Source organism: Hippocampus comes, unplaced genomic scaffold (assembly GCF_001891065.2).
Source record: "Hippocampus comes isolate QL1 unplaced genomic scaffold, H_comes_QL1_v1.1 scaffold99, whole genome shotgun sequence".
In the NCBI taxonomy this organism is placed as follows: domain Eukaryota; kingdom Metazoa; phylum Chordata; class Actinopteri; order Syngnathiformes; family Syngnathidae; genus Hippocampus; species Hippocampus comes.
This window is the reverse complement of record NW_017805134.1, coordinates 1,282,422-1,305,625: the sequence shown is the minus strand read 5'-3', so window position 1 is coordinate 1,305,625 and position 23,204 is coordinate 1,282,422. Positions and strand designations below refer to the sequence as shown.

At 45.8% G+C, this 23,204-nt stretch overlaps 3 protein-coding genes across 8 annotated transcripts; 1 reads left to right on the top strand and 2 right to left on the bottom strand.

The window, feature by feature from the left end:
- Nucleotides 1-89: 89 nt before the first annotated feature.
- ifnphi1 (interferon phi 1) lies at nt 90-2,243 on the bottom strand. Its single transcript, XM_019866403.1, has 5 exons — nt 1,806-2,243; nt 1,667-1,741; nt 1,451-1,603; nt 383-469; nt 90-306 (listed from the first exon to the last, which is right to left on the bottom strand). Exons 1-5 carry the CDS (start codon nt 1,932-1,934, stop codon nt 220-222), a joined length of 531 nt encoding a protein of 176 aa, XP_019721962.1. The 5' UTR covers nt 1,935-2,243; the 3' UTR covers nt 90-219.
- Nucleotides 2,244-3,411: 1,168 nt separating this feature from the next.
- Nucleotides 3,412-7,829, top strand: rdm1 (RAD52 motif containing 1). Of its 2 annotated transcripts, none has more exons than XM_019866385.1 (7): nt 3,412-3,662; nt 3,758-3,937; nt 5,784-5,909; nt 6,001-6,154; nt 6,862-6,905; nt 7,058-7,152; nt 7,229-7,829. In XM_019866385.1, the coding sequence occupies exons 1-7, from the start codon at nt 3,564-3,566 to the stop codon at nt 7,281-7,283; spliced, it is 753 nt and encodes a 250-aa protein (XP_019721944.1). In that variant the 5' UTR covers nt 3,412-3,563; the 3' UTR covers nt 7,284-7,829. The 2 variants fall into 2 exon arrangements, with proteins under 2 accessions (XP_019721944.1, XP_019721943.1); XM_019866384.1 differs by having other exon boundaries at nt 3,413-3,662; nt 6,862-6,960.
- A 428-nt stretch (nt 7,830-8,257) lies between these two features.
- On the bottom strand, nt 8,258-21,912 carry LOC109513719 (integrin alpha-3-like). Of its 5 annotated transcripts, none has more exons than XM_019866328.1 (28): nt 20,491-21,912; nt 19,038-19,217; nt 18,763-18,890; nt 18,540-18,625; nt 18,062-18,180; nt 17,807-17,913; nt 17,619-17,711; nt 16,911-16,970; nt 15,389-15,548; nt 15,140-15,333; nt 14,983-15,071; nt 14,782-14,915; nt 14,502-14,579; nt 14,360-14,427; nt 13,841-13,977; nt 13,622-13,765; nt 13,337-13,434; nt 13,122-13,272; nt 12,715-12,798; nt 12,435-12,514; nt 11,993-12,070; nt 11,820-11,922; nt 11,006-11,182; nt 10,704-10,820; nt 10,004-10,117; nt 9,303-9,389; nt 9,107-9,232; nt 8,258-8,966 (listed from the first exon to the last, which is right to left on the bottom strand). In XM_019866328.1, exons 1-28 carry the CDS (start codon nt 20,718-20,720, stop codon nt 8,817-8,819), a joined length of 3,372 nt encoding a protein of 1,123 aa, XP_019721887.1. In that variant the 5' UTR covers nt 20,721-21,912; the 3' UTR covers nt 8,258-8,816. The 5 variants fall into 5 exon arrangements, with proteins under 5 accessions (XP_019721887.1, XP_019721889.1, XP_019721888.1 ...); XM_019866330.1 differs by having other exon boundaries at nt 20,520-21,595; XM_019866329.1 differs by lacking the exon at nt 20,491-21,912 and having other exon boundaries at nt 19,038-19,733.
- Between the last annotated feature and the right edge of the window lie 1,292 nt (nt 21,913-23,204).

The following is a 23,204-nucleotide window of genomic DNA, read 5'->3' as shown; positions in this document are numbered from 1 at the left end:
TTTGGGATGGAGTTTTCAAGATGAAATTCTGACTCATGCTAGCAAGTCACTTCCTGTGTCCATGTCAAAGAGGGCAGAGACTAAATTATGAACCGGAGACGTTGTTGTAAAAAAAGTTTTTTCATTGTGTCAAAATAAGAATAAATATTAAATAGATCATAAATATGACAAGTACAGCAGTAGAAACGTGGTCAGACGGCGCCCCCCGCTGGCGGCAGGTCACATGGCAGCCACCAGCAGGTGCATCTGCTGCAGGTGCATTTTGGTTTCGCTCCGGATCAACTCCCACATATTGCTGTCACCATCCTGCACACACACACATACACACACTGAATTGCATGTTACGCACCCTCTGCACTACATGTAACTCAAGAGTACTCACAGTGCCGTTGAGAGTAGCATTGGTCAGTCTAACGTAGTAGCGGCCCAGTGCTTTGGAAAAACAGCCGTCGCTCTTTGCTCGTGAAACCTGAAGAAAAAGAAAAACGGTTGATGACGAAGTTGACAGCTACCAACATACTGCATGAGTGCAGATAATAAGCACCGATAAAAAGGCTCCCAAACGAGGAAAGGATATGCAGTCTCCTCATTCTACAATTATTCTGAAATTCTTTTTCCCCAAAAATTCCTCATCCTGAATCCCCATCGGACTCAATTTTTTTCCAATATCCTGGACCTTGTCATTTTTTATCACCAATTTTAGTTGAATGCAGTTATGACCTGATTGCCATTTCTCATGAATTAATATGGAGTATTTTTGTAGTTGTCATTTCGATAAGCCACTGTTCTAATTTTTAGAATCCATCAATGTAGACCATCAGTTAATTGGTTCGAAAAAAAAAATCATCTTTCATTCAGATGTACTGCAACGAAATTATATATCAAAAATCAAATGGTTGCCACCTCATTTGATTGTCGGTTATTTGTTGACCAGCTGGGTCACTCCCTCATCGCCGTTCATTGAACTCAAGCTGGAAAAGTCATTGCACAGTGCTTACGCTGACACCTTGACTAGTCGACAAGTCAACGAGTCGCTGCACTCTGTCCACTCCTCCCATAAGCACTGTTGGTACAATTGATTCATCATTTAAGTGGTCTGTCGATCAATTGGTTGGTTGTTTAGTTGATATGTTGATTCGTTGCCTTCTAGGTTTGGTAATTCACTTGGTTGGTTATATAGTCTGTTGATCATTTTGTTGGTCGTATCCACTGGCGGGTTAGTTGACTAGTCAATTGATGGCGATAGTTGATTTCGTATGGGCAGTTATTTGCTCAAATGATTGATTTGTTGCTCAATTGATTGCAAAGTCAACTAGTCGGTTCAAGCCCAAGAGGGTCTACAGAACATAACAGGTGGTATATTGCAAGCGTCTCCCAAATCATTCTGTTTCTCGATTACACAATCATTTGGTGTCAAAATGAGACGCATACGAAAGGAGAGAATACATACACACAAGCTGAGCTCCTCCTCCTGTCTGTGCATGACAATGAGCATTTCTTCCAAGGTGTCCGCGTCCCAGCCCACTCTGGAGGTGTTGACTTGCTGGTAAAGATCCAAAATGTGTCCCAAGTTGTTGCGGACAAAGGTCACTTTGCACGCCGTCTGCAAAGAGCGACATACTGGTCAACGTCTGCACTCTGATTGGCTGTCACAAGCAGGTCTCACCTGAGACTTCTCCACCCGCTTGTAAAGTTGTCTTGGAAACGGAAGCGGAAACTCCTCTTCTGTGATGGGACCACCCTGGAAGGTAATTTCATTAGTTCCACAGACAGCAGGCAGAAGACCATGAGAATGCCATACTGACCAGGTCCCAAAGCAGAGACAGACACCTGTCACTCAAGTCCGTGTATCGTCTTAGCCAGTCGCAGCAGAACGTGGGTACAAACACACCAAAAAGGATGAGGATCACCTCTGGACGTCTGACTCCCAACATGATGAAGCTGATATGTCCCACATGCCACAAAGGTCTTTGCACTTATAGTATTCCAAACAGGAAAAAGAAAACAGGAGCATCAAACACTACAATTCTGTTTCTACTCTCACTTTCCAAACACACGCCCCCTCGTGGGCGCACGCACACCCAATTGCTTGGACCTGGTTAAACAGTTCTATTTAACTAACTAGTAATGTGATATGAAGCACCACACTTTTTCTGTACTGACGAATACATTAGCAACCATGTCAAAGTATCATATTTGCTGACGTGGTCATCAATACTTAATTAAACATTACTTTTAGTGAAGTGAACACGTGCGCTTGTGAATGCAAATGACATCATGAAAAAGAAAAGCAAATGTTGCGCGTGAGGTGGTTTCGTCACGATTTCTAATTGTCTCTGAGGGAAGTCCCTTCACTTTCCTTTTTTTTCGCGCATTCACTGTCACTGATTATGACGTCACATTCACTCCTGCTTTGTCTTGTCGGAGGAACGCAACGCAAACATCCTTTTAGTACTATTATTTTAATTTCAGCGATTTCAAAACCAACGTCAACCTGGAATGGGTATAAATCATTGTAAATTTGACGTCATTTTGTTCGATAAAAATTACAAACCAAGTTTTGGAAACCGTCATGTGTTCAGAAGAGGACGATTTTAATTGGCTGAGCCAGTGTGGTTATCGGCTATTTCATTGGCTACCACATGACGTCCCGCCTTTTTCGGAAGCGCGCCAAATATGTGAACAAATTATTTTTAAAAGTTTATTAAATTTCAAATGTACAAAACATGTTGGCATAGTACATTGTTAACATAAGAGAGAAATGGTAACAGGCAAGCCTGTTAACATAAGAGAAATGGTAACAGACAAGCCTCAAGAAATTATCAACAATCAACAAAAAATAAATACATAAAGTTTCAACTCCTCTACTAAGCTGCACAGTTTCACAGCATTTTTCTACACCATACATTTCAAGAATGAAAAATGACATAGTTCTCTCTGAAATACATAGAAATTGGGTTTGGATTGAATGTGTCTATTTTTATTTCAGTGTTAAATACTCAGTCATGGAATGACTCTTTGACAGAAATATCATACAAAACATTTTCTTTTGACAGAATAGAAAGACTAGGCAATTTATGGAACAACCAGTGATACAAATCTTTCCAGAAGCCATTAATAAATTTGCAGTCATCAAATGTTTCAATGTCTTCATGACAAAATAAACAGTTGTTATGGTCCAAATTAAATCGATTCCTTAATTAAAAACTCAGAGGATGGGATACCCTATTACGAATTTCCTGTGCTTTTGGGGCAATGGGAAATTTAAAGAATTTAAATCACAAACATTTGGTTTCTTAATTTGAGTAGACTTGTAGCATTGAAATTCGGTTTGATAAGAATGGATACAGTTCATTGACAAAGAATGGTCAGATTTTGTGGGGGGAGGGGTGGTGACGTAAGAGCTTCGAGACAGAGGCTTGCCCTCTCCGCCATTTTCCCGGAAGTGCCTCCGCAACTCGTTGGTGTGTAGAAAGACGGAAACTGAAACTGAATTCGAAGCCTTTCATTTGGCTTTTGCTAACTTGCGGTGTTCATGAAGACATTTAAGAGGAACCTTTGCCATGGAGGTGGACCTGCTGGACTTTTGGGTTCCTGTAGAGAACAACAAGACTTTGTTTGTGTGGAACATCACGCCAAACCTGACCGAGTCGCACATACAGGTCAATCCGACGCGCCTCTTGTGCAAAATTATTTGCGTGTGCGCGTGTACAATCACTTGAAGGTATTTGTGAATTCATGCGAGTGTGTGTTGTAGGAGCGCTTGCACGCGGTCTTCTCTTCCTTCGGTCCCCTCTACCTGGTGAAGGTTCGTCCTAACGCCGCGCTGAGCACGCCTGGTTTTAACGGCATAATCAAGTTCTACTCGGCGGCTCAGGCTCGCAAAGCCCAGCAGAACACAGATGGGCGCGCACTCTTCCATACCACGCCGCTCAAGGTGCACTCCTACTCTTCTCCATTTTTCCGACGAAATGTGAATGTGAATGTGTTAGGTGTATGTTGTTTGCATGTGCAGCCGGTGTGTATGTGTATTAGGGGTGTAACAAAACCCGTTTTGAACTGGAAAGTCGATCCATCCATCCATTTTCTGTTCCGCTTTATCCTCACAAGCGTCACGGGGCGTGCTGGAGCCTATCCCAGCTGTCTTCGGCCATTAGGCGGGGGACACCCTGAACCGGTTGCCAGCCAATCGCAGAGCACACAGAGACGAACAATAACAACCCGCGCTCAGACTCACACCTCGGGACAATTTTGAGTGTTCAATAAGCCTGTCATGCATGTTTTTGGAATGTGTGAGGAAACCAGAGTACCCCGAGAAAACCCACGAGAGGCACGGGGAGAACATGCAAACGCCACACAGGGAGCTGGAATTGAACCCGGTACCTCTGCAGTGTGTGCTTGACGCGCTAACCACTGGACCACCGGGCCACCAACTGGAAAGTCGTTCTTTTAAATATTTCAAAGATGCATAGAATTGAACCAAATTGTTCCATTTTGAAATACAGTACATCAAGATATGTATCAAATAGCTTCGAAGGAAAATTACACATTTACAGCACTGACAAGTTCATTTGAATGGTTGTAAAATGTGATAGGATAAATGTACATAAAGTAATCCCATATTTACTCTTATATTACTACAAAGCATTTATTCAGCAGTATGGCCTTGCAAGGTTTCACGTGAGAGACAGTGAAGAATAATGTTGAAGGGGGGCCAGCTGGTTCCCAAGCTTGGGAAGATAAGCCAGCGGGGAGTGGAGCTTGTTAGGCTGCACAGCTATGTAAAAGAACTCTCACTCTTCCAAGCACACAGGAGTGGATCCTTATTATCTTCTTTGGTTTGAAGACTTCATCATTGTTCTCGGACTGAAATCAGATAACAACCTCTGAGGAGTGGAAATGACTACCTTGAAACGGCGCTCTCCAGACGTGCTTGCACAAATGAGCTCATGAACTCCTCTAAGCACAGGAGTGCATTGTTTCTGACCAAACATCTTCTTTCTGTGGACTTCATCAATGGTTCTGACATATGTGTGCTTCCCCCTCCCTTCCCTTTAGAATCTCGTGTATTAGAGACCTCTTTTTTTCAATAAATGGAGGACTCGGCATGTTGTATCTCAGAGCGGGTTGGAGATTGTAACCGGTTACAACCTGTCCATTCACTTGTCTTCCTTACATTTGTTATTTATTAAATGTGGGTTGACTAAACCTAACAAAATGACAACAACAATCATTGCCTCAAGCCCTCTCCAACTGAGCTGTAATATCTAGTTGAATTGTAATATGAGTCGAATTGAATTTTTCCGCTTCAACTTGAACTGCCCTTGAATCGTTTCACACCTCATGCATCAAAAACCGTATAGAATGTTTTTTTTTTTTTGTGGGAAGATGCACACCCCTAATATGTATCTCTGTGTCTATATGTTTGTATATATGTGTGTGTATGTTTTTACACCCCTGTCATACAGGGGTGTCAAACTAATTTCTGTCACGGGCCACTTTGGAGTTATGTCTTCCGTCGGAGAGCCTTTATGACAGTGAAACCATATAAATGTTTAATTTTTTCATCGTATAATTACTGTACTCGCACACCACAAATTGATGGATTACTAGTTATGAAATCCGTCAACTATTTCGAGTGAGTGGAAACGGGGTCAGAAAATTATCGCAAAATCTCAACGTTATATATGACACGTGACAATTTCACATTTTGGTACAGATTTTACCAAGGATCTTGGGGCCTTTTAATTTCTCACTTATGATATATACTGTATACTCATCAGGTGAGGCTGAGCTCCCAAAAGATGCCTCACTTCCTGTCCGGCAGCAGACCCCTGAGCCACGCCCGCTGCGTGGAGTTGGCCAATCATTGCCTGGGATTCAACGGCTGGACATGTGACATCGTCACAGTAATTTTAATTGATTGTTTTGCAATTGAAATGATTGTTTGTGGCGAGGGCAAGCATCACCTAACTGAAGCACTTTCCGTGCGGCCCGCAGCTGAAGGAGCTTCCCCCAGAGGATGAGGAGGAGGAAGACAAAGCAGGCGGGCGCGTCCGTGTGAAGCTTGGCTGCGTCGTCCAGATCTCCTTTCCGCGTCACGGCGTGAGCACGCGAGGAGCCGCCGTGGTGGAAGACGTCTTGTCGCACGCAGGTAGATGTGGAATTTTATTGCCCCCTTCCACAAACCCCCAACGGCTACACGATAAAGTCCCATTCGAGTGGTGTCTTAAGATAGGAACAATTTCTGAGTTTTTCGAGGTCAGACCTCATTTGGCCTATGATGACGTCTGAGCTCTGTGAACTGGACTCAACTTGAAGACAATTGTCAGTTGATGAGGTATTTGGATACGAACAGTGGAGCAACACATCTAGACAGACAGACAGATATTTGGAATGCATGTTATCTACAGGTGGAAGATTGGGTCAAAAGAATATGAATAGGCAAGGGATCAGGGACTAAAAAAGTATTGCAATTAATCGGGGTGTTTCTGTCAATAAGAGAGGAAAGATTCCCTGGAAAAAAAATCACGGATAGGTTAATCGGATGGATTTGAATATATATTGAATATATCGCCAATAAGTTATAATTTTCCTCATTAAAAAAAAAAACAAAACACATTTGATAAGGTTTTATTTTTTTATGCTCCAACAGCGATGGAGCATTTGGAATATGAGCGCTTTGAATTACCAATGTGATGATGGCAGTAATTAAACTCATATCTCAAGGCACCACTGCATAGTGATTGCGTCACCACGCCCGACTACTAAACCGATTTTGACAAAATGGCCACTTACATACATACGGCACTATAGAAAAACAACCGCACCTAATCAAATGGCCTGTGTGTGTGCGTGCAGGTCCTGAGATGATGTTGCGAAAGCGCAGCAGCTTGCACAAGCTGGTACGCGACAAAGCGGCGGTGCAGGCCTTCTCCACGGTGGTGCTGGTTCTGCTAGGTCAGCTGGCCCCTCTTGCGCCAGCCGGTCACCGCAGCGACGCCATCCCAGCTGACGCCCACATGCATGCATGCATGTGTGTATGTGTGTCTGCCAGGTGAGAGGAAGGTCATGGTGGAGCTGCGACGCTCAGCCGAACATCTCTTCCCCGAGGAGCCTCAAGGACTTATCCCTGTCTGCAACCGGGATGAGGTGAGCAGTCGTGTGTGCGCTTGTCGGATATCCGATCGATGTCGGCCGATCCCGAGTGATGATATCATCACGTCAGGTGGAGAACCTTCCTGCAGATGAAGACCCGTGGGAGCTCGAAGACCTGGACCTGACCGTGTGGTAGACGGGCCGCATACTTTGAGCAAGTTGCATAATTCAAGGTTTTTGAAATGTTTCCACTTTTTTGCCTGAAGATCCAGATTAATTTGTTCTTTGTCCAGAATTTGTAACTCAAAACACTTGCATCTCAAGTCATCTTGCCCCATTGAAATGAATGGAAAAGCCTTTCATCCAAAAACCTACTAGTAATGTTTTTTTAATTAGAAAATTCCCACTCATTGTATTACGTAATGGATGCAAATTCATAAGATTGAAACAGTTTTAGCAACTTTCTCCTTCAACTGTGCTGCTTCGTCAGATGTGTGTTCCTTGGCCACCGTGGGGCGGTATCAAGGCCAATTCATGTTTTGCGCTTAACTTGGTTGTGTGAATGTAGCAGCCAGTCATATTCCAGCAGAACTCAAGTGATGTTCATGTAGTCGTTATTTGCAGAGGATCAAAAATACTGTATGTGACTGAGTATGTTTATATTGTCTGTCTACATGTGTTGCTGCACTATTTGTCTTCAAATCACTCAGGTATTAAAGCAGATAAAGCTCTTTAGAAGTGTTCTTCATTTCCTGCAACATAGATGCTAATTAGCATTAGCATCAGGTTAGCATTTGCTCTTCCTCAGGCAATTGTCTATTTTAAAAACACAAAGTTGAAGTGTTTAGTTTTTGCGTAAACTTGTGCTGCAATTGTCCCAAACTAGCTTGAAGTCTCTTTTTGTTGCAAGAAATATTTCTTTTTTTGGCTACCGAAATTAATGTGACCGCTACCTGCTGCCGCGGAACAGCTTTGCAGATTCCCCTTCTCTGTACGTTGCAGGTTGCTGACATGCTGCTTTCCATACCTGAACTTGCAAAAAATGTTGAATGTTAGCTAAGCTAGCGGAGTTAGCGGTTGCTATTGCTTGTCACTACTTCTGTCTTTGCTGACTGGCGGAGTGCGTTTGTGTTGTTTGTAGTCAAATGGTGGCATTCAATTGACAGATGAATTTATTTAATCCACAGTTAAGTTTGACATCACCAAGTTTTCAAAACACCAATAAACAGACTGCCAGACTCATGAGCTTAGCATAGCATTAGCAACCAGAGGACGGACAATTCTGAATTCTACACAACCAACAATACAAACACCTCATTTCTGAGCTCTCCGTCAATATGGTAATTTACAATCTTCAGTCATGACATTCAAACGCAGACGACACAGAACCACAGCCCACGCACACACGCTAAAGCAGAGGTCACACGTTTTGGGAAGTGAGAGCTGCTACTGATGAAAGGTGACCACCGTACACACTTGGGAAAGAACACATTTGCTGAAATTATTTCAGGTGTTGCAATACTGACCTTTGAACCATACTAGTTTTTCACAAACATTGTCATATCCAAAGCAAACGTAAAAAAATTTTAAAATCAAGACACATCTCAGCGGTGAGGGCGCAGGCATCGTGTGGTCATCAGGAGTGACCACCATGTTGGTGATGCCCGCTGACGAGAGAGTTCCGCTTAGTTACAAGTATGAGGTCTTTCGGTGGGGCTTCAGTCCACGGCGGTCCAGGTGCGCCACTGTTTGGGTTTGGTTCTGGTCAAGACGGCGTCCTGGCCCTCGTGGCGCTCCTCCGCCGCCAAGATCCGACCCTGGTACTGGGCCGCCGCTCGCCATGAGCGACGGCGCAAAAAGAAGCCGCACTGTGGACAGGAAGGAAGTAGGCATGTTGTCACCAAGACGCAACCGGGAAATGAGGAGAAAGTCAGAAATGGGAGCGGAAAACCAGCAGCAAATGAGCAGGAAGTTGTTTGCTCAAGCAAGTGGGAAAAAGTGAGGCTACCTTCCACAGCAGCATGCAGATGAGGGCCAGCAGGCCCAGTCCAGCCAGGACGGCTGCTACAATCGTCCACAAGGGGGCACCGCTGCCCTCCCACCTCTCCAGGTCAGGGTAAGCATAGACCTCCATCTGCAAACAACTACAGTGTTGCATCAATGTTGTTGTTGGCTGCAGTCAACAGGAAGGCCGCTAGTAGCACCTGTGCACTGGGGGTCTCCGTGCTGATGGCGCCCAGCCTGAGGGTTGCCTGTCCCCGGAGCAGCACGGCCCTGGCGTCCATGTAGTGCTAACACACACGGACGGGGGATTAGCTTCAGCGCTCCACGTAGGGGGTGCTATGGAAAGCCTTTTGAGCATTTCTTCCATATCTTCATACTGCCCAATCGCTAGATGGAGATTTTTGCAAATGCACAATTAGTCATTCCCAACTCCCGCATCACTAAAATTGGCGACGGGACAAGATTTCCCCAGAATGACTCTCTGTCAAAATGGTTGGAAAGGACCGTTCAAGCTGATTACAACTCAGCAAGAATGCTGAACATAAGCATACGGATCGTTTTGGAGAGGACGGACCATCTTCCGCATCTGGTGGAAACAGTCTTGTGGTAGTTTTTGTTAGTATGATACTGTGAGCAATCAAGATAAAAGGACCATTAGAAGTTCCTCAGAACTTTTCACTCGTGCAGCACACAAGTGTGCTAGTCAGCTTTCGTCGTGGAAAACACTACAAGTGAGACAGTCGTTCTAATCATGCACGTACTAGTGAGGACAGTGAGCATACTGGTACACGGAACTTAAGCTGGTCATCAGGGATGTGGAAGAAATATTCAACGGGTTTTCTGTAGTGCATGTGCAGCGGGGGATAGGGTAGGGTAGGGAGAAAAGGAGGAGGAGAAGAACCTCCAACATGGTGGCCTTCCAGAGACGTGCTCGCAGAGTCACACTAGCGCTCTTCTTGACGTGCGACAGGCGACACACGAAGTGTACACACTTGGCACCGCCGTTCCTGCAGTCCTACACACACACATGCAATGAGTAAGTACAGCAGGTGAGCCTTGTTGTACTTTGAGGAGCTTCCATGCTTGGGAGTCAATTTACTCCCATTTCCAATGGGTTTTGCCATTCCTAAAACAGCCCAGTTTTCATTGAGAAAAACAGCACTTCACTCAAGAAAAGAAGGCTTTACAATGTGCAATTACTTGACATGCTGTAGTAGTTGTGTGTTGGACTCCGTGTGTGCCTTTTGGGGCGTCGTCTAGTGAGTGAGGTCTGAAGCCCACAGTGGCTCCTAGCGAGTGTGTTCATTTTGCATTTGCATGTTTGTCCCTTTGTCCCGTTCCTAAATGGCTTCAGTAAAACAGTGAGTGTGGCTCGCCTTGCTCACATGCCAAGGGGTCACGGTGCCTTCATTTTACCATGTCTTTTTATTCCCTCACTTGAGGAGCGGCATATCTGCAGCTTGCTCATAACTCCAATGTTGGCTTGCAACATAAATCCAAAACGGGCTAAATGACAGATCCTAACTCAAGTAAGTCAAGGTAGCGCTCTGGCGTATTTTGTGTGGAGCAGGGCGGAGTCTCCCCCTGCTGGAAGGTCCTACCAGGATGTAAGACTTGTTGGTGTGAGGTGGGCTGCGGCCTGCTCGTTCGTCCTTCCGCACTTCGTCTTCTTGTCTTGGACTCTGCCTCTCCCTCCCCGCACTCTCCTCTCGGGAAAGCTGTGACACAACACAAGTGTGTTTACCATGTTAGACAAGATACACGTCAGACACAAAGGCATCTTTCATGGGTTAATTTACACAGTTTAATACAACAAATTATTGGAGAAACATTTTTTGACTCGTTTTCCCCTTTAAAAGTTTCCCCTCCCCTTTTGAGTTGAGACGTCTCCGTCGTTACTAACCTTGAGGCGTAGCGGGTTGAGCACGTTGCCAGGCGGAAGGCATCGCGACTCGGCGCTTCCGTTCAGCGAGATCTCTGTTAGGTAGAGCAGCCACTTCCCGTTGGACAGCTCGCTCGGCCATTCGAACGCCAGCTCCAGGTTGCCCCGGCGATCGGGCGGCCTCCCGCCCACATGCACCTGCCGGATGAGAGCACAACTCACCCTGGGGAACCTCCAGTACAAGTCAATTTGGACTTGGTCTAGGTTCCAAATACTTCCCTATCGACTATACAGCGAGTCGGAATTTGTTTTCAGTGGAGACGTACTCTTTTACACTTCCTCTTTTACACTCTTTCCCCATGTTACTTTCCGCAACCTACAGTGGATAGATACAATACATACTCCGTTGGGAGTGTGAGGTTCTTAAACGAGTTGCCGTTTCTGTCCCTCATAATGGACATAACAAGCTGAGATTCACCGTCTAATCTTCTACTCAAAAGCTGTGCTGAAATCCAAAGCGGCGCCATCTATGGGGATATTTTAGTCATTACTCTGGCTCACAAAGCTGAATTTCACAGGCGAGACCCTCTTCCACAACGACCCACTGTCAGACATACTTGATGAACATTCATCTGTGGTAGTAGAAGCTTGAATCCTATTTGAACAATAGAAACGTCCATGGCAGTCAAGGAGTCAAAAATGCCCAAGTAATGTTCCAAAAACAATTTTTCATTTGACTGATGAGTCATCTATTTTGTCCACTGTAAAACACACTCTCCACTGTCTCCAGGAGTAGAGAATAAGTGAAGGATTGGGAACAGAGCCTTGTACCGACCTGGAAGGTAAAGAGAAGCAGAGGGCCCACATCCTCCGTGGTCCTCATGGCACTCTCGCCCAAAACGTGACCGCTGAAAGGTGCAGGGCCCGGCTGACTGGTCCTGTCACAAGCCGGTAGAGGGTGAGGCTGAGATGGGGTCCCCAAGTTCAAGGCTGAAGTGCTGTACTCACAATGTGAGGGACATGTCTACCGTGTAGTTGACCATCAAGGAGACCCAGACTGGAGACAAGTCTGTCTGCTCGCTGAGTCTGAACACAAAAGTGAATGCGGTCGGTTGATGGTCCAAGGAGACATTTATCAAGAATCACCTCATAATCCTTACCACAATGAAATAAAAAAAAACTATGTGCAGCCCTAAATGGCCCAAATGGGAATTGGTGATTACTTTGAACATTTCAACTGAATGCCCTGTTTTAACATAAGGGAACTGAGTCATATTGATCTATTTCCTATCGCGCTTATGCTCATCAGGGTTGCGGGTGAGCTGGAGTTGACCCCAACGAAACTTAGGCGAGACACAGGTTCCACCCTGAACTGGCCATCGCACTTCTTCTGGACACTTCCTGCGTAAAGTGGTCAAATTTTGTCTCAGTGAATGAGCATGTGTCCTACGTGGACATCTGCAGCAGTACTTCCACCTCCCGAGTGTCCCAACTGATCTCTGAAGGCTCCAAAATGATCCACACCTCAACCTGGAAGACAGCCAGGCTTAGTTTCACTGTGGCAGGAAGAAGAAATATACATGAAAGCCCAAGGGATAAAAAGAAAAGGACAAGGAAAACAGAACCCGCAAAGAACAAGGAACAAAGAGCAGAAACGACTAACAATGAAACGACAAAGAACTAAGAACAAGAACAAAGAAATACGAGCAAGTGTCCAACAGGTTCCGTACTGTTCGGTTGGCTTTGAATGGGTTCCCCAGCTCGCACAGAACCGCAGAGCCTTCCACAGAACATTGAACTTCCTGGACACCACCCTGGAAGGAGCACAGACACGGGAAGTTTTGAGCAGGTCAAGTCCCAGTCTCGTTCCAGATAAGTCCACATCAAGTTCAAGTCAAGTTTTTGTCAGTGCCAGGTCAGGTCCATTTCAAGTCCAACGGCTATTTCACACAGGTCAATGTCTGGTTCATGTCAGGTGCTTCATTGAAGGCTGACTCCAATTGCCCCACGGGGATCAATAAAGTTTTCTGAATCTGAATCTGAATCTGAGCATCCTTGAGGATATGTCGTTTCTCCCAAGACTGATTGGATCCAAGTCCAGTGAGGTCTTGGTTGACTTGGAACTCCTTCAAGGCACCTTTGTCCGGACTCCGGAGTAGACCAGTGCAGGCGGGACGCTAACGTTGAGAATGGCCAAGTGAGCGTCCTCTGCCGTGTTGCTAATGTTGACCCGCAGCAGAAGACGGTCTGCGCTGCCCTCGTAGAACCACACTTGACGACCAGAACAGCTGAAAGAAGCCCGTTCGTCAGGTCCACTCGGAGCAGCCAAGGTTTGAACTGCGTGGGACTTACATGCGCAGTGGCTGCTGCCTGGAGTCAGTGAAGTGGGCCGCCATCTGCAGGTTGCTGTGGCAACGGTTATCGGAACCGCAGTACTTCTGAATGTGAACCTGCAGAACAGTTTTCTCATTCCCTCACTTGTTTCCACTGTATGTTGGGAAGTAAGCAAGTACAAGTACTTTGTTTCTCAATGTAAAATGACTCCAGGACCCTTATAAGTCCAAGAGGGCCGATCTACAACGGAACTCAACTCATGACACAATTACAACTTACTACTGACCCATAAAACGTTCTGACCTGAGTTTGGACTGGTCGAGGTCTGTGGCTGAGCACGGGGAAGGCTGCCAGGTCCTGGAGGGGGTCTCTGTTCTTGGACATCTTCTGGTGTAGAGACGCGTTGAGCGAGAACACCAATGCTTCCATTTTGTCTCGGACCGGAGTCTGCGGCAAAGTCACAAACGGTCAAAGTGTTCCGGAGGAACCGTCCACTTCCTGTCGGGGTTCCCAAAGTCTCACCAGCAGTCCGACGCTCAGAGTTCTGCAGCGATGCTGAGAAACCAGCATGAAACCGGCGTACACGCTCTGACCATTGCCACGAAAACGTAGACGGGGGTTCAGGCTGCTGACATCTGCCGCCACGGTGAAATGGATGGCTGGCGGACACGCGGATACCAACATGATGTTATCCCTGACACACTTAAAGCATTTGTGCGTGTGTTTATTTGTGTGTTAGAAATAATGTGACCTTGATACTGATTGGTCCAATTAGAAAAACAAAGTCACAGAGGCTCTTTGTGTGCGTGTGTGTATGAGATTTATTACACACATGAGACATAAGAAGAACAAGAGGACACTCAAGGACAGTTTGGTGTCATGAATGTGTTTATGTGTCCTACTTGATTACCAGTTGACTTTACTTGAATTGTCAGCGGCATGCTGTCATTTCATCAAAAACAAAAACACAAGCTTGATCATACTAATGGTGTCTCCATCCAAGCCAGGCCAGATGTGTGTGTGTGTTGCAGGTTGACTCACTGATGCTGTCTTGGTTTTTCGTCTCGCCAGTGCTGCGCGTGTATGAGAAACACACCTCCACCTCAATACTGACAAACACACAAGCACAAACATGTGTTTAGCAATTTGTGTGTGAGCGGGCGTCACAGTTAACAGCTCTCACCAAAAGTCGCAAGTGTTGGGGTTGACTCTATTTGGGGACACACTTATGGTTTTGTTGAGGTGGATCACCGGACGAGTTCTGCAAACCATCAACATAATTCAAGCAGCAGTGGATTTATTCATGAGAAAGTACGAATATATTGCTGTTTCAACGGGAATATTCAAGCAGATTATGATGACTTTGGAACAGCCTAATGTCGGACGATTTTACAGATTTTATTGCTTTCGATTTTATTGGGCTGACAGCGACTCAGGGCAAAACAGAAACTGTGAGCATGTGCCTGAGCAGGACTGCGGTGTCATCCAGGGAGCCAACCAGGAGGTCTGGATGTTTGTTGCCGTCCACGTCCAGTCCGGCGGACAACGAGAACCCAAAAGTGGAGAAACGAGGCGACAAACTGCTTCCGCTGATAACCTGCGGAGGGCGCCAAAATGCAGTCAGAGAGTGCATGCGTTTGTGCGGGTGTGAACCTGTTAGGCACCTGGCTGGGTTGAGTGGAGATGCCGGTGCTGCTCCCGCGCCAGATCATAACACTTCCTGTTCCCTGGAACGGAGCGCCCACTGCAAAGTCTGAAACGCATCCCACGATCACATGCCATCATTTGGTCGCACAATACGACAGGTTGAGCATTCCTCACCCTGGAAACCGTCTTGGTCGAGATCCCCAGCATGGGCGACGGCCATTCCGAACGCCGAAGCAGGCGGCCCCTTCAGCACCAAAGTGGGTATTGAGCGGAAGTGCCCCCTCACGTTCATGTACACGTAAACCGCCCCGCCCACTTCCTGCTGCCGCCGGAAGTAGAAAGGCGCGCCCACCAGCAGGTCGCACCACCTAAGGGTCACAGTCCGTAAGACATCGCAACCAGTGGGGGCTCAGCCTCGCTTACCCGTCGTTGTCCAGGTCTGCGGCGGCCACGGCGTTCCCGAAGTACGAGCCTGTCTGCTCTCCTCGCAGCGTCTGCCGGATGGCCAGCAAACCACTGCCGCCGGCTTTGACCGCCAGCAGCACTGATCCACGAGCGTCCTCTTTGGTGTCTTTTGGAGCGCCTGCTTAGGGGAACACCTTTCAACTTTTATGAAATGACCTTCACATCAGCTTTAGGTCTATGTACTAGTACACACTTTGACCTCTCGAGTTAAATCTTCCTGCAGCTGAAATTTGCTGGGAGCAAAGGCACTGAGGTAACAACCCAGGACTTTGGTTCCGTCAAAGAGCAGGAAATCAACATTCGGACAGCAAAGACAAAACACGGACATGGAACTGAAAAAAAAAACAGGGTTGCTTTTGTGTCACCTGGCCAGCAAACTTTGGTAGATTTCAGGACCTGTGAAAGGTATGCAAGTAAACCTTTGCAGCAAAATGGGCCCATTAAAAAGGGTCAGCTTCTGGGTCCCAAATACTGATAATTGGCGCCAAGGTTATTTCGGCTGTGAAACATTTTTGTCGGAGAAAGAACTCCAAAGTTCTGTGTTTTAGCAATGACATGGTGTCACGAAATCTCTTGATTTGAAAAGCTCGCTAAAGGGTTTTGTTGTTCTCCTTGGCAAAGTGCAATCCCTCAGTTATCAGGTGCCTTTGAGTGCACCGCTGCCAGTGGCATGACGAGATGAGCACTTCAGCCGATTAATGGCGGTGACTAAACGGCTGAAAAAAAAATGTGTGCTTCTCACCCAGTGACAAATTTTGAATGTTCTGGGAATCTCTGCACCTCTTCAAATATGACTGAGTAGAGCTGAAGAAACGTGGGGTGAAACTACTTCCAATATCATCTACGTATATGTCATTCATTCCAAAACAATGGGTGACATTATCCAAAGCCTGGCACCAAGGTCAAACAACCTTGATTGCTGAAAAGAATCCACTGATGTCAAAGTAGAAAGCCTGCCTGGAAACAGGAGAAGGTTTGGGGCATCACCTGTTGTCTGCCTACGACATCGTACAGAATGCCCACAACGCGAGCTGCTTTGCCACATGATGAGTGAACGACAGATTGGTGGGCAACACCGACGACTATTGCTGATACTCCCCAGACACACATTAACAGAGGCATAAATCGAAAAGCTCCACAGGAAACATTTTAAAATGAAAAAGGCCTTTGGATGGATAGTGAAACGTCAAACAAACGACGTGTGGCTGACCATCACCTGGATGACTCAGTTTAAGACGGACATACGTAGTACATGGACCCAAAGCTGATATGAAGGAAATGGAAGAAGGAGTCAAACGACGTGTGGCTGACCATCACCTGGATGACTCGCGATTTACACGGACATACGTAGTACATGGACCCAAAGTTGATAAGAAGGAAATGGAAGAAGGAGCTTCCATAGATGCTCCTCAATGCAAACATCAATCAATATATAATTTCAGCCGTCAGCTGATTGGACAGACACAAAAGAACTCATCACCTGTTACTATCGTGATGTCATCCTGTGAGAGAAGACCTGCTGCCTGAGTGACTGAATAACCTACACAAACACACACGTTAATTACATAATATAGCCCAGCTGTTAGCATGTAGCGTGTAAATAATCTTATGTAAACACATGTTAGCCTGCTGGTAGCAAAAATCCTAGCCATTAGCGCACATGACTGAATAACCTACACAAACACACACGTTAATTATATAATATAGCCCAGCTGTTAGCATAGCATGTAGCATGTAAATAATCTTATGTAAACACGTGTTAGCTTGCCGGTAGCAAAAAGCCTAGCCATTAGCGCACAACCTTGACCTTGCTGTTGGTGTGGCCTTGAGTTTAAAATTGAGCCTTGTGAGTGTGTACCCTCGCTGTTAGGACATAGCTGTTAGCATGTAGCCTTGCTGTTAATACAATGTCTTGCTGTAGCAAAACACCTTTCTGTTAGCACACAGCCTTCTTCCTCTTCATACGCAGCCCATAAGTTGTAACTGTTCAGCTTTGCTGATAGCACATAGACGTTAGCATGCAGCCTTCCTGTCAGGATGTAGCATCACTGTTAGCATATATCCTAGCTGTTAATCAAGTGGCTGAGCTGTTTGCACGCTTCTTTGCTGTTAGCATTTAGCTTGATTGTTAGCACATAGCTTAGCTGTTAGCAGATGTGAAGATAAAAGTGTTGTGAGGGCAACTGACCTAAGTAGATGTTCCTGCGTTGCAGATTTGGGAAGGAGCTACTCCTGGTGTCAAAGACATCATCAGGATTGTTCCATCTTACATGGATGTTTCCTTCATTCAAAGAAACGGCAAACAAGGAGGAGGTGGAGGACAAGTCAAAGAAAACTAAAAATCACGAGACGGAGAAGATGAACAAGGAGTCTGACCTTGCCATTGGTAACTTCCCGGCGATCCGATGATGATGTCATGACGAAAGATGGCGGCAGACATTCCCGAGTTACACATGACCTCTCCGCGCATGTCGCCCAGGTGACTGTGCACACACACACACACACACACACACACACACACACACACACACACACACACACACGTGCACCATGGTGAGTGGGCAAGGCCTGCTGACCTGATGCCGCTGTGACCCACCCACTCGCCACCTGACTTCCCACATCCTGCCATACCTGCAGACCTGTTCGTCGGCCTCAGTGTGGCGCAGATCGTTACCGCGGAGATAACAGCGGCCGATCATGTGTCTCAGTTTGAACGCACCGTAAATCTTCACAAAGCGATGGCCGCACACCTGCGGGGGCCATCAAAAGCACGTTAGTATATTATATAATTACTAGGATTGACTGCCACTTGTCTCTATTTGACCTATTCAGTTTATTCTTTTAAATCACAGTTGGGTATAAAAAATGCATTGTTTTGACCCAATTTAATGTGTTCATTTAACCCTAAAATTTGGGTCGAACTGGAATAACCCAGATTAATTTGACCCAATTTGTTATATTCATTTAACGCTACAAGTTGGGTCAAAACTGAATAACTCAATTTTCTGGCTCAAGTTTTTGGCTCAAATTGACCCAAGTGTGGGTTGGTCCTTTATTAACACAGTAATTGTGTCGAATTTAACCCCAAATCAGTCAGGCTTGGACTCACCAGAACCCGCCCCCCAGGTGGCCCCTCACTGGCCAGCGTCACGCCCAGCCACATGTCCTCCACCAAGTCCTCGGATGGCTCCAGGTCTGAAACGCAGCAAGGACAAGTCGGAGAAGGATGAGTAGGAGGGGCCTGTGTCAACTGGTTGGCATAGCTTCTCCTGCTATCGCAATGGTCCTCGCCAAACAGAAAGTAGTAGCAAGAGAGAGTAGGGCAGCCTCACCTGGCTTGATGAGCGGCAGCCTCCTGCAATCCGATTGGTCGCTAGTGATCGGGCAGATGTACACGCCCCCGGTTCGATTGGCCGGCACACCAGGCTCCGCCCTCTCCCTCGGTGCGCCGACCAATAAACTTTGACCACCCAAGATGACGAAGACACACAAGTAAGTGCTTTTCTTGTGTATCTTGTGTGTGTGTGTGTGTGTGTGTGTGTGTGTGTGTGTGTGCGTGTGTGCGTGTGTATACAGCTCTACAAAGGCAAGGTCAGAGGTTACTCACAGGTGTGTGCGTGACTTGAGGTCGAGATGCAGAGCGACGGAAAGTCCAAACAAAGTTCCGTCTGCTCCCGTCTTCAGCAGCGGGAAGCGCGTGTCTATGTTGGATGCTGCACATGCTAACACATACACACTCACCAACGCGAACACGCAAGTCGCCATGGACACCTTTGCATGTACACACCTTGAAAGGCCACACATACATGCATGCATCACGTCAATAAAACAAAAAATGTGAAGGGTAAGCAGTAAAACGCAACTTGAATGTGATCAAATGTAACGTGAAAATGATCAAACACGCCATCTAAGCATGTCAGCAACACATGGAAGTGCTAAAACAATGTCATAAGAATGTGATAAAATGTCATAAGAATGTGAACAGAATTCAATGCTTTACCATTTAGCATAAACGTAACGTGAACAGAAATAACATGCAATGTAATGTAAGTATAATAATCTATGCGATGTAATGTGAAAGTGCTCAAACATAACTTGTATGAGACGAAATGTGTAACGTGAATGTGTAAAAATGGAATGAAAATGATAAAATCTCTCTTAAACTTAAGTAATAATACGTACCGTCACTAAAACGTGACAAAAAAACGTAACGTAGACGTGATAAAATGGCATGTAACATGGATGTGATTAAAAAAATATATGCGTCGCATAAATGTCATGAAACGTCACGTGAAAGCCGTAAAATCAATGTGAACTCAAAAAATATATGCGTCGCATAAATGTCATGAAACGTGTCACGTGAAAGCCGTAAAATCAACGTGAACGTGTTAAACGTAAAGTTTACGTGAAACAACGCAATGTGAATGTGATGGAACGTCAAAAACGGAATAAAACGTGCAATTGGAGCGTGATAACACAACGCACAAAAACAATGCAAACGTGAAAAAAAATAACAAACACAATAAAACGTCACAGAATCACGAATGTGCTAAAATGTGACGTGTTCACGTTTACAGCTCATGAATGGCACATGTAACGTGAACGTGATTAATATGTAATGAAACGTGTAATACGAACAACTAATGCCCTAAACATGTGATTTGTATCATGTAATTGTTAATACAATAAAACTAAACCAAAGTAGCAACACTGCACCAAGCACCATTTACAATCGGATATCTCGAACTATTTTCAAGCAGCAACGTTTTGAAATCAAAACGGAATATTTTACTGGAAAAAAAACCTCTAGCGCCTGAAGAGTTAAAATGCGCATGAACGTGATAAAACCTTGAATACGTAATATTGTAAAACAACTTGAACACGCACGTAAACATCAACATGTCACATAGACCAAATGAAATGAATGGCAAGTTGTAAAACGGCAATTCGCGTAAACTCAACTTGACCCGAGGAAGAACTCGGACGTCATCAAATGTAACATGAACGTTTCACTCCTAAAAGGTCGAAATAGGTTTTCAAAACGAAAAGAAAGCAACAACCTGTTGAGATGAAGACGCGGCACAATCACCTTCTTCGGAGCGCTCGCCAACCTCTGTCCTCTTCGTCCTCCTTCTCTCCTCCTCCTCCTCCTTCTCGTCGGCCTCCTCATTCTCATTCTCCAGCCGAGACGCTCGCAAATGAAATCACGTCTGCACGCCCGCCCACACGCGGCGCGCACGCACGCACACAGCCGGTGGTCACAAATGGATTTGCGCGAGGGCACCTTCATTGTTGTGTTTTATGAGGCGTGTGCGTGTACGTGCCCACGCGCGCACGCAGAAGCTGGGCCGTTCTCGTTTCCCGTCTTTGTGATTCGGACTTCCTTTTCACTCCTTTCTTATCTTCATCATCATCAAGATCAAATTGTGACTGAAAGACACACCCACGCGCACATTATTTGGTCAGCACAGCGGCCAACGAGATTACTTTTGACATCAACGGGACACGATTGTACTACGTTAAAAATGTAACGTTTCCATGTGGAAATAGGAGTCAACATTTCCACATTTTTCCTTTGACCATTTTTACACTTCTGACAAATTACATTTTTAAAAAGCACTCGCACCTGGCAACTGCTCTAAATGGCCTCCTTCCTCATTGCAACAAATCCTCGTTTCCTTGCTTCCTTCGTTCCTCCCTTCCTTGCTTCCTTCCTTCCATACATCCTAGTTTCCTTCCTCCCATTAATCTTTTGTTGCATCACCCAGTCTTTCTCTTTTCTTTCCTTCCTGCTTTCCTTTCATGCATGCTGGTTTCCTTTGTTAATCCTTCCATCCACTCTTCCTTCTGTCCTTCCTCCTTAACTTACATCCTCTTTTGACCTTACGACCTTTCATAATTCCATCCTTATTTTCTTTCATAACATCCTTTTTTGGGTTCCTTTCATCCGTTCATCCATTCTTCCATTTTCCTTCCTTCCAACTTTCTGTCCTCAATCCTTTCCTTAGATGAATTAGCTTTGCTGATTAGAAAAAAGGGGCGGGGTCTTTGGTTGGGTCATGCAGAGGTCATTATAACCTTAAAAGCTAACAGTCCCTGATGGCATTGAGGCGGGCAGCTGTGACATGGTGACAATTGTGTACTGAAACGCACACACACACACACACACACACACACACACACACACACACACACACACACACACACACACACGCTGGTGTCATTTGTTGATGGCAGTCTGTCATTAGACAGGAAGTGGCTGGAATGGAAGATGGGCCGTGACAGGAAGTGGAGTGATTGCAGTTTGTTTGGATTGCGTGAAGGAAGTGGCGGGTCACGCTTAGAGCGAAATAGAACTAGCCCCTCATCTGCAGTTCAAAACTGGACCACCGACAGTGCCAGTGAGACAACCCAAGAATAAAACCCAGCCATCAAAACAGAAGACGACTCATCAGCGGAGGTCCACATGTACCTGAAATGATCAGGCCCCCAATGCAGTCTTCAGCAACTGACCAGGTAGACACTCCAGAGAGACCGAACAGACCGGAGTCGACCAGGAAACTGTTCTACCAAGGTATACCTAGATCTACTATTGGAATAAATGTAATTCTGTTATCCCATATTTACTCTCTGTGTAACTTTAAAACCTGTTTCAGAGTGATACCTCGCAAATACCTCATACACAATGGGGTGGGTTGATCATGGGAGACTTGTCGGACCGGGAGAGCTTAGGCTGCTCCTGTTCTAGCTTTTAAGATAGTATCCTTTTGTTAACGGCTTCTGATCAAATTAACCGTTGCTTGTGAGAAGATAACATCAACCCCAGGACACCATGTGAGGGACATCCCAAGTTGCGTTCGCGGACCACCGACCTCCAGCAGAAGCCGTCTGTTCACCTCAGGAATTAACTGTGTGTTCTCTTTGAAAGTCTCCTGTACTGAAACTGTTGTGGAATGTGCAAATAGTCCCCACATCCATTAGAAGATCGAGTATCAGTGACATCCTTCCAATAAATGTCTCTTCAGAGTTGCCCCGGAACCTGTAACGGTTTACATGGCAGAGCCAGCTTGAGAGCTGCTCCGAGATTGTGAACCGAGACATGTTTAAGCGCACTCTCTCTTGCAAGAAAGACAACCATGCCTGCCTCCTGAGTCTTCCTGTTCCTGATGTGTTCTTAGCGTCAGATCACCAGCATTAACCGAACATCTACATCGAATGCCAATTCAGGGGTGCCTACCTGAGTCAGAGACAGCATCAAAGCACATTGTCGCTCAGTCATCACTTGATCAGGTCGACACGCCCATGACACCCCAGAGTATCCAGACAGACCAGAGTCAATGGGGAATCCTCTTGCAAGATGTACCCACTGTCCGCAGGTCTAATGCCACTACAGTGAAACTCCTCTACAACGAAACCTACATGGGCGAAAATACCCCCTAGTGTGAAAAAAATCTTCATGCATTAACACCATTCCCACTTTCCTGCCCCCCATAGAACGAAAAAAAAACCCTGTTGCGTTATACGAAATCTTTTTCTCTGTTCTTGCCTCGCGACGAGATTCACTACAACGAAGTGTAATCCAACAGCGACCTCTACTGCTTCGTTCGGAAACGGCAACAGCAACCACCACACTGGTTTACACATGCGCAGTAGTCCAGGAAGTATTTGTTATTGTTAGTTTCAGACGCAGCAAGAACGTTGCATTGCTAAAATGGCTACAAAACGGAACTTTGACTGTCAAGCAGCTAAGACAAGAAGAGCTCTGACGCTGGAA

Excerpts from the sequence above, each read along its gene's own strand:
- ifnphi1 (XM_019866403.1), bottom strand. The coding sequence starts at position 1,934 with ATGTTGGGAGTCAGACGTCCAGAGGTGATCCTCATCCTTTTTGGTGTG. Across the intron at positions 1,742-1,805 it reads TGTCTCTGCTTTGGGACCTG|GGTGGTCCCATCACAGAAGA; the intron begins GTCAGTATGGCA and ends ATTACCTTCCAG. Across the intron at positions 1,604-1,666 it reads AGCGGGTGGAGAAGTCTCAG|ACGGCGTGCAAAGTGACCTT; the intron begins GTGAGACCTGCT and ends CGCTCTTTGCAG.
- rdm1 (XM_019866384.1), top strand. The coding sequence starts at position 3,564 with ATGGAGGTGGACCTGCTGGACTTTTGGGTTCCTGTAGAGAACAACAAG. Across the intron at positions 3,663-3,757 it reads TGACCGAGTCGCACATACAG|GAGCGCTTGCACGCGGTCTT; the intron begins GTCAATCCGACG and ends TGTGTGTTGTAG. Across the intron at positions 6,155-6,861 it reads AGACGTCTTGTCGCACGCAG|GTCCTGAGATGATGTTGCGA; the intron begins GTAGATGTGGAA and ends GTGTGCGTGCAG.
- LOC109513719 (XM_019866328.1), bottom strand. The coding sequence starts at position 20,720 with ATGAAGGTGCCCTCGCGCAAATCCATTTGTGACCACCGGCTGTGTGCG. Across the intron at positions 19,218-20,490 it reads CCGCGTCTTCATCTCAACAG|GTGTGTACATGCAAAGGTGT; the intron begins GTTGTTGCTTTC and ends TGGCCTTTCAAG. Across the intron at positions 15,334-15,388 it reads GCAGACCTGGACAACGACGG|GTGGTGCGACCTGCTGGTGG; the intron begins GTAAGCGAGGCT and ends TGTGACCCTTAG.